Genomic DNA, 9928 nt, shown 5'->3' on the forward strand with positions numbered 1-9928 from the left:
CTCTCCCTCAATAAAATTTCCTACTCTTTAAAAAAAATTTAAGTGTATTAATTAATAATGAAGTTAAGGATTACACATATTGCTTAACTTACATAAATTTCCCATCTACTTGTGTCCTTTTTCACAGCTGTCTCCTATATGATGTCTTCAGTGTCTGTATCAGGTGTTTTAAACAGCCGTATATGTGTATTTACTTGGTACTCTGAAGGTCTGGAACCAACTGATATGAATCAGCTAATTGTTTCATTAAACATTAACTAGGGGCCTGACATAGTTGAGTTGGGATAGGTCATGAGCTATGATATACCAGCTGGGAATGGAGCAGTCCAGAACTAGTGGATTTGAACTTCAAGGCACTCTTAAGGCTGTTTCTCAATTGATAACATCCAACAGGGCTTGATTTGAGGAAGGTTCTTATGTAGGGGGGAAATAAGCAGAGTGGTGTTTGAATTCGTTTTGGAAATAGAACTCTAAACAGTGGCTTTGGGCTAGGCCAAGTTATCCTATTAGCAGGGATCTTATCATGGGATAGGGTCCCAGGTGGTTTTCATAGTCCACCATTTAACAGTCTTTAACTGCCTTAGCTTTATTCTGCTTAATTTATTCACCTTAAAGGCATCCCCTTCCTTCATCACAGATTTGTATAACTTGGAACATTTTAAAAAGAATATGATCATAGACTAGTCATTTCAAAGTTTTATCAAAAATTCTGATCAGGTAAGTGGTATTTATTGAAGATTGTATGAAGGATACATAGCCAGTCCATCTATTCTCTTGAAACCTAGATCCCCATTTTCAGAATCTTACATGCAGACCAGTTGCACTAGCATCATCTGGAAGAAAAGCAGAATCTCCAACTCCTTCCTCACCCCCAGACCTACTGAGTCACCATCTGCATTTTAACAAGATCCCTAGGTGTTTTCATATGTATAGTAAAGGTTGAGAAAAACTGCAATAGAATTTGGATTAGTTTATGGCCGGGGATTTAGTTCAGTAGTTCCACCACCTGCTTCATAAGCACAAGGTCCTGAGTTTGATCCCCAGTACCAAAAAAAAAAAAATTTTTTTTTTATTTATTAGTTTGGATTAAACTAATCATCAGAAAGCTGCACACGTAGACATACTGCTATAGCCATGGCTGTCCACAGACTGGCTTTCGTTGTATTGCAGTTATTTTTAGGCTTTGACTTATTGATGTCCACCTCAGGAAGCGCTAGTGCGGAAGGCAGTATTGTACCTGCGCTGAGGATCCTGTTGAGGATGTTGTTCACACCTGTCTGACTTCTTAAAGGCAAAGTCCTGAGGAAGAAATTTCTTTTAAAACTAAAGTGCTAAGCAAAGTTTTATGTTCCAAGCAGAATGAATTTGAAAAGAAAAAAAGGGAAAAAAAATCTTGTCCACAATGAAAACTATGAAACTTTTCTTTTTGTCTGAATCACTACCGACTTCATCGTCAGTTTGCATCCCACCTAACGTAGGATCTTATAGCCTGTTTATGTACTCTTTATTTTTCACTGTGTGACGCTCACATTAAAGTTCATATATATTCAGAACCCAGTAGATACATTCTCTTCTGTCTCTTCCATCTCCTTACCATTGTAACCTTACCATCCTAATGGATTGATAAAAGTAGCTACTTCACTTGCATCTCCAGGCCTGTGGGTTAGGTTCTGTGATAGGAAAACAAGTCCTTAGAGATGGAGTCGGACTATGTTACCGTAGAGTAGCTCTTTTAAAATGGTGAATAAAAACTCTTCTTTGTGTGGGGAGCCAGAGTCTTTAAGTGGAAGAAGAATCATGGGGATAAGCAAGCTGCAGACAATAACAGCGAAAAGTAAGACCATAAATAGCAACATACGGGAAGTCATGGTCAGCTGGAGAGTTGAGCAGTGTAAAGTTCCTTGTACTTGCCAGAGGTCCAGTCTTTAGTGTGCAGAATGACCTGGAATTGGACCTTCTGGGCTTAAAAGCAGGACTGAAGTTTCTCTAGGTTTACCAGTTGTGGTGGGATAGAGTTCCTCAAAATGCTGACCTGGTTTTTGTTCTCATGGACCAGGTACCAGAACTTTCATCCATAGTGGTGGGGCCTGGTACATCTCCCTAATAAAGGTACGGTATATACTGGCGAACAGGCAGGTTGGGTGGTCTGGCCATACTGCTGGTGCCGGCAGACCTTTATGCGTGTATAGCCATTCATTTCCTGGCTTCCAGTGGCTTCCAGATGCCATAGGGACAATCTCCAAGACCTTTCTGAGGGCACCATGAAGCTCCAACTCTCATTGTTTTTTAGAGCTCTGAATGTTCAGTTGTGTCCTGAACTCTTTTCAGTTTCTTAGACATGGGAAATAGGTTTTCTAAATCTTTGCCCTTTATCTCCATGAGTGATTACTACCATTTAACCAGCTTTTAGTTGAGATGTTTTTTTTCCTCCAAGTGGCCCTCTCTGGTCTCATGGGATAGTTTAGTTTCTCTCGCTGCATATTTTCATGAACACCGAATTTCTTTGACAGTGCTTTCCATAACTGTATTGAAATCACTTGTCCTTATTTCACTGTTTGTCCTTTGTTCTTTTTCTGTGAGCTCCAGAAGGCAGCAGCAGTATCTGTCTTTGTTCACCCAGCATGCTGTCATGCACAAAGGGAATCAGTAAATATTCATTTAATGAAGGAGAACCAGTTCATGAATGAATGAACAAAAGTGCCCATATGCTTATGTTTTATGCTATGCAGTTCAGCGTGTAACTTTTGAAAATTTCATGTCTTTAAGGTAAAAATGCATATCAAATCCGCTACTGATTTTGAATGGCTAAAACAGAGCAGATTTTATTTTAAGGAAGATTTGGATCAAACTGTGGTATCTATTACAGACGTTGATTTTATCTACCAAAATGAATTTCTGGGATGCACTGATCGTCTTGTCATCACTCCACTAACCGATAGGTAGGAAACCCAGGTTTTGTTGTACTACTTCATAATTAAATTATGTGTTTAAAAATTATTTTAAAGTTACATTTGAAACATTCAGAGTGTCTTGCTGTTGTGTCGGATCTGTGCTAGCGCATATAAGTCTGTCTAACGTGAAACAACCATTGCTGTTACTTAAGTGAACACATCCGTTAACTTTTTATGAAGTAAATGCACATAAAAGAATAAATGCAAACTTGAATGTTCACTGGGTAATTTAATAATGAGTTTTAGATTGAAAGATGGAAAATATTCCAAGAAGCATAAAGGATGTGATTAGAATTGCAAAGGAAAGTACCGTGGATGCCATCCAATTCAGCTTCCTGGTTTTTCAGACGCAGAAATTGATGCCTAGAGTGAAGTTTCTGAATAATCAGCCAATGGCAGATCCTCTCACAGTTCTTTACAGTAAGGACACTAAGGAAAAACTGGGTCTTTTCCATCTTCATGTAACCCACAACATCAAGTTCAATATGCTATGCACAGAACAACACTCAAAATAGTGGAATTGACTTATATTAATTTTTAGAATATTTAGTTCTGCCCTGACTGTAAATAGACCTGCTCCCAGATAAAATTATGACACAATTAAGTTTCTAGGTTTTTTTTCAATACTAGGGATTGAACTCTGGACCTTGCACTTGTGAAACAATTAAGTTTCATCTTCAGCCTTTTCTTGATTTCTCCAGCTTCCCCCTTGATTGGTCACCTCTTTTATGTGATTTGCTCAAACTCTTAAAATAAACAGGTCCATTCTGATCACGGTAGACTCTGGCTTGTGCTTTTCTGTAACACAGGTTATCTCGTATTCACTAAGCCATATCTGATTCACACTCACAGATGCTATATCACGCTGGCTCAGGCTTTGGGAATGAACATGGGAGGTGCTCCAGCAGGACCTGCGGGTACTGGCAAAACAGAAACTACAAAAGACATGGGCAGGTGTTTGGGAAAATACGTGGTTGTATTCAACTGCTCAGACCAAATGGATTTCAGAGGCCTAGGAAGGATTTTCAAAGGCAAGTGTTAACTATTGTTAAACTATTTTTAATGAATTTGTTCTTTATTGCTGATGAATGCTATTAGCTAATACAAATCTGAAGTGAATTATCCCAGTAATCAACATTAGTACAAGTTGTTCTAAATGATATTGCCAGTTTTCTGAATGAAATGTGGCTGGATATTATCGATTTCGTATGGCTCAATACTATTGCTGGTTTATAGTTCATGCATTGTCTGTGTATTGGATTTTGAAAATGAAATCAATTTATAATAGACTGAAACAACCATGGAGATAAGAAGATGGCAGGTTGATAACAAAGATGGCTTCCCTTTTTGTATTAAATACTGCTGCACCGAAAAATACTTTAAAAAGCACAGCAACGATGGAAAATAAGAAGAGGGATGGCCATCAACAGTTGGGAAATTTTGGGAAAAAATACTGGAAAGTGGATAAGAAGTGATTTCAGATGAACAGGAAAAAGAAATCCAAGAGCACTCCCAGCTCAGAACACAGTCCTTGGTGATCTTCTGTTTTGATTCTCCATGCATTCTCTCAGGAATCTCATGCAGACTCAAGCTTTCAACACCATCTGTATGATGGCTCTAATTTGTATCTCTAGATCAGACATATTCTGAAACTCTGGCTCTCATCTCCACTCAGACGTCTAATAAGTCCAAATTCACTGTACCCAAAGTCTAAGCCCTGCTCTCCTTCCCTGTATCTGCTCATTCCCCAGCCTTCTCTACCTCATTAAGTGCCCACTCCGTTCTTCCAGGTGTTCAGACACAAAAACAAAACTTTGCCTTACCCGCTACTTCCGTCTTATATTCCCATCTAACCCATTTACAAACACTGTTGGTTTTATTTCCCGTATACACCCCAGATTTCACTACCCTGTCCCCACGGCCGTCACTCTGACTCAAGCGACCGTCATCTCTCAGTGAGCCATTTCCGTCTGCCTCCCAGCCGGTCTTGTGTTTGCACCCTTCCGCACCGCACTCCATTCTGGTCTCACAGCATCATACAGTACTCCTACACGTAGATCGGATTATGACATAGTCCTCCTGAAAGCTGTCTAATGACTTCACTCAGAATAAAAAGCCAAAAACCTTCCAGGGGTTCAATGCTGTCTTAGATGATCATGCTTTCTCCTTCCCACACCTCCTTCACATTGTTCTGACCTTCTAACTCTTTCCTCTCCCTCTGTCTCCTGTAGCCATATTGATCTTCCTGATGCTGCCCAACCGTCTGATGCCCACTCATTTTTCAGAGCCCTGACATTTTCTGTTTACTGAGTTGTTCTTCTAGACGTCTATCCGTGTGGCTCACCTGACAGCAGACATCATACTGCCACAAATTAGAAAGAATCCTTGAGATGAGGTACAAACAAGGATTCTCATTATTGTGATTTCTCTTCACCATTGCACTCTAGTTTTAGTGCAGTAGAGAATGGCAACAGAGATACAAAGACGAGAGAGAAATACAAAATTTCATTATGTACAAATGATGTGGTAGGCTATGAAGAGAAGTCAACAGAATCTATAGGAAAATAGAATTTAGTAAGTTTAGAATATGAAATCAATTCAATCAATTTTATTTCTGTAAATCACAAAAATAGAAAATGAAAATAAGAGTATGGTTAGGTCAGGGATAGATAAAGAGGAGAATGCAGAAACAGGCCTGGGACGTGTCATCTATGATTAAAAAGATGGTATTGTAAATCTGTGATGAAGAGGTGGACCTTATAATAAATGGGTCTGGGATAGCAGATGAATGTTATTTAAAAAAGAAACTGTATCCTTATTTCATGCCACGCACCAAAGTCAATTCTGGGGGATTAATGCCTAAACGTGAAAGTGTGACAGTATTTTTAGAAGGTAATAATTGTTTTTAGAATAATCTTCAATACAGACATCACAAACCATGAAGAAAAGATCAATACCCTTGTCTACCCTAAGTTAAAAACTTAGGTTCAATAATGGATACTAAAAACAAAGCAAGAAACCATGCCAGAAATTTGGAAAAAGCTTTGGCAATGTGTGCTCTCTACAAAGGATTAGAATCCCTAATATATAAATACTGCCCATGAATCAATGAGCAAAGATGACACAATAGAAAAAAAGCTTTGCACAGTTAAAACCAAACAGTGCATATTATAATGAAGTTCCATTCTGAACTTACTTAGCAGAAGAACACAGATTTAAGTGTCACATTTTTTGACCACTGGCAAGAATGTAGAGCAGCAGAAACACTCATCCACCATTCGTGGAAGTGTCCATCTTTTTGGAAATCAGTCACATTACTTTAAAAAGCAGACATGCATATTTTAAGCTATCCACTTCTGGGTATGTACTCGCCAAGGGCACATCTGTGATGTTCATAGCAGCATTGCCTACAACAGCAAATAACAGGAAAGAGCCCCGAATGTCAGTTTTGGTGGTCTGGCATAAATTGCAAACATGTGATTTATATTAAGGAAAGAAAACTATATGAAGTGCTGTATACCGTAAAAATGACAGTAAGAAATGTACCAGAGGTCTGGGGATTTAGCTCAGTGCTTCTGCTGCCTGCCTTACAAGTGCAAGGACCTGAGTTCGATTTCTTGTACCAAAAACAAAACAAAACAAAACAAAAAAAACAAAAAAAGAAGGAGAGGAAGAAGAGAAGTGTACCAGAGAGGCAGGGCCAGTGACCTGGGTCAGAGGACAAACCCCAGGCTCTCCTCCCTTTCCCAGCCCTTCCTTCAAAGCACCAGAGACAGGCAGGCGTCCTGCAAACAGGAGTTTGCATTTGGGATGAAGAACAGCACACTCAAAATCCACCATGCAGAGATAACAGTCTTATAAAATATTTCAAGAACTTAGGGAGATGCAGATGCTAAACTGGATTAAAGAAGAGACAAAAGAAAATGCAAAAGTAAGTAAAAGTAATAGCTTCAGAGAGATTCAAGAATGTATCACAATGAGCCAATTAAAGGAAAGCAGCTTGTTATGAGAAAATAACAATTGGAATTCTTGGAAACTGAAAGTGTAAATTAAAAGAAAGAAACATTTCAGTTGAAAGATCAAGCCAAGAGAATATATTGCAAAAAGAGGAAAAGATACAAAGTTTAACAGAAAAATGTAAGGCTCCTTATATCTATATCATCTATATCTATATCTATATCTAATTCCAGCATCCATATGATGGAAATTCTCAAGGGAGAGAGAAAAAGCCTGGGGTGGCTAACAATAAAAGAAATCAGAACATATCATATAGCCAAGGGTAATATGGGTTTTCATTCTTAGAGAACAGACAGGAGCACCGTTCATGATATCCAGGTCTTTTTTTGTGCTGGGTTCTGTAAAAAAAAAAAGATCCCTTTGGCCATTCTTGTTTTTAACAATATCCTGGCATTTCTGACTCTTTGCAATAAAAAAAGCAGAGAGAGCTGACTCAGAAAGGGCACCCCATATTTTGTTATTTCCCCCAACACTGTGGCTCCTTCTGTGTCTACCCCCACTGAAAATAGAACTCACAATTTTATCCCCCCACCAGTATTCCTGAATAGAATGATGTCTTTATAAAGAGCCAGAGAGGAAACTTTGCATGAATCATGTTTATATATATTATTTGCAAGCATTTTGGAGGAATAATTGCTATCAAGAAGGTGCATTACAGAGTAAAACTTTACAAATTAACTGTTTTTCATGCCAGGTCTTGCACAGTCGGGTTCCTGGGGCTGTTTTGATGAGTTTAACAGAATTGAATTGCCTGTATTATCAGTGGCCGCCCAACAAATTTATATTGTCTTGACAGCGAGAAAAGAGAGAAAAAAACAGTTCATTTTCTCTGATGGTGATTGTGTTGATTTGAATCCAGAATTTGGAATCTTCTTAACAATGGTGAGAACATGGTCTTTAAATGCAATTTGATTAGTTCCATTGTTACAAATTGAAGAAAAAAAAAAAAAAAGAACCTATCTATTACTGGGTAAGTGCATGGCTATCCAGGAGTTGAGGACTTTTTTACTGTGTAATTTTTGTTTGTTTTGTTTTTCATGCCGCGGGAATCAAGTGCAAGGCCTTGTTGTGCATGCTAGGCAAGCACTCTGCCACTGATCTATACCCCAGGACACTGGATTCTTTCTGAATAGTAAAAACAGCTCAGTTTGAATAATAGCAGTAGTTATGGGTCATTGAGCTCTTAGGTCTAAGGCTCTGGGCTAACTGTCTTATGCACAACTCAGCATAACTCTTGCTATCCCACACTAACAAATAATTGCTAAATCTGTTTCTTAAAACCCCAAACATGTCTCCCTCATGCTACACGCCAGTCATGGGCTGGCTGGATAGGGTTCAGGGGCCAGGGTCTGCTTCATGTCCTTACTCTGGCGTGCAGGCTGAAAAGGTTGTCACTGTCTCAGTCTTTGCTGTTTGCTATGGCAAAGGCAAAAGAGAGCCTGAGGAGTTGTTGTCTGGCTCAGAGTTTCTTTCCAAAAGTGTCACAAATCACAAGGCCCATCGGCTCCAGGTAATTGGCGTGGTCACACCTAACTTCAAAGAGGGAGGAAGATACAGCCCTGTCAAGTGATCCCAAGGAGGTAGAACCTGAAATATTTGATCAATACCACTCATGACTATCCCATATTCACTATTGCATTCCCTCTGAGGTTATTTTTATAGCTTGGATACCCGAGGCTCACGGAGACCACAAAACTTGCTGAAGTCACACAGACAGTGAGAGAAATTAGTTCCTGTGTCTCTAAAATCAAAACCTGCCTGCTTTAACCACTACACTTAGTGTTCCCCAAACTAACAGGAAAAAATGACTTAAAATTTCAAAATACTTTAATAATCTTATACCAAAGAGTCATAACAAATTCAGTTACTCTGTGATTGTCAGCAGTACCCTGAGATAAAATGTTGTACAGATCAACAGACAAAGGCATGAATAAACAGAAGTTTCCACAAATCAGGGAAATAAAGTTAATGTTAAACCAGTTTTAATGTTTTTATATGTTATCTACTAAGATAACACAAAGTATTCATTTTAAAGATCCCAGCAGACAAAGATGAATTATGGAAAGCCAAAACAGAAAAGTTTCCTATAAAGTTTATTGTAAGCAAACATGCAGTAAAGCAATTGGGGAAATAATAATAATCTAGAAGTTATCAGTTATAACAGGAAACAGGATGAAGAAATTTGTTCAGTGTGAAACTGCAGTCGAGAAGAATTTAAAAGAAGCTTAACAGTCTCCCTGGATTAAGAATAAAATTATAATTGTGAATTAGGTTATTGCATTAAGCTATGTGCATAACTGGGGATGTTAAAAAAATAGCTGCTTAGCATGTAAAGCTTTACTCTCTTAAGATCTTTCTGTTTCCACTCTATCACGGTTTCTATCTCCAAGGTCAATTCATGACCCAAGATGCTACAAAGAGAAAGCATCTGTGTTTTGTTCCGTCTAGCTGATTGAATCAACTATAAACTTCGAGGGTATTTCACAATGATGCCTCCCTTGGCAGCTCACTGTGTGGAGTTTAATCACACCAGCTGCAAGGCAGGTTGGGAAGTACAGTTTTTAATCTGGGTGGTGAGGTATGCAGCTGGCAGCTGGGGTTCTGTGACTAAGGAAGAAGAGTACGGCGGGGCAGCTAGCAGCCTCTGTATTTCCAGCATCTAGCCAGGCCTATCATCTTCACTTAGTATTTCAGTAAATGTTCAGGGCCTGAAGACTTCTCAAAGAACTGTTGTAAAATAATGGACCATTTTTTGCCACATCCTTTTGAATTCCCAGCCTTTTCATGGAAACTTTTGGATCCGACCTGTTTTCATTCTAGTGTTAATTATGAGGAAATTTAGTTTCCTTTCCACCTCTACTTTTTTTGTTTGCAGTACAATAGTTTCTTGTTCTCTTCTCTACTTCCCCTAGCTCCTGTGGTCCTTTTTTTTTTTTTTTTTTTTTTTTTTTTTTTTTAAT

At 38.6% G+C, this 9928-nt stretch overlaps 1 protein-coding gene across 1 annotated transcript in view; it reads left to right on the forward strand.

Moving 5' to 3' along the window:
* The window catches only part of Dnah8 (dynein axonemal heavy chain 8), a 258133-nt gene that overhangs the window by 109176 nt on the left and 139029 nt on the right, over positions 1-9928 (forward strand). Inside the window, 3 exon segments of the mRNA XM_010638857.1 lie at positions 2767-2939; positions 3804-3982; positions 7663-7850. Coding sequence (XP_010637159.1) covers positions 2767-2939; positions 3804-3982; positions 7663-7850 — 540 coding nt within the window.

The sequence above is a fragment of the Fukomys damarensis genome, unplaced genomic scaffold (genome assembly GCF_012274545.1).
Source record: "Fukomys damarensis isolate Sample0158 unplaced genomic scaffold, DMR_v1.0_HiC HiC_scaffold_20, whole genome shotgun sequence".
Taxonomy (NCBI): domain Eukaryota; kingdom Metazoa; phylum Chordata; class Mammalia; order Rodentia; family Bathyergidae; genus Fukomys; species Fukomys damarensis.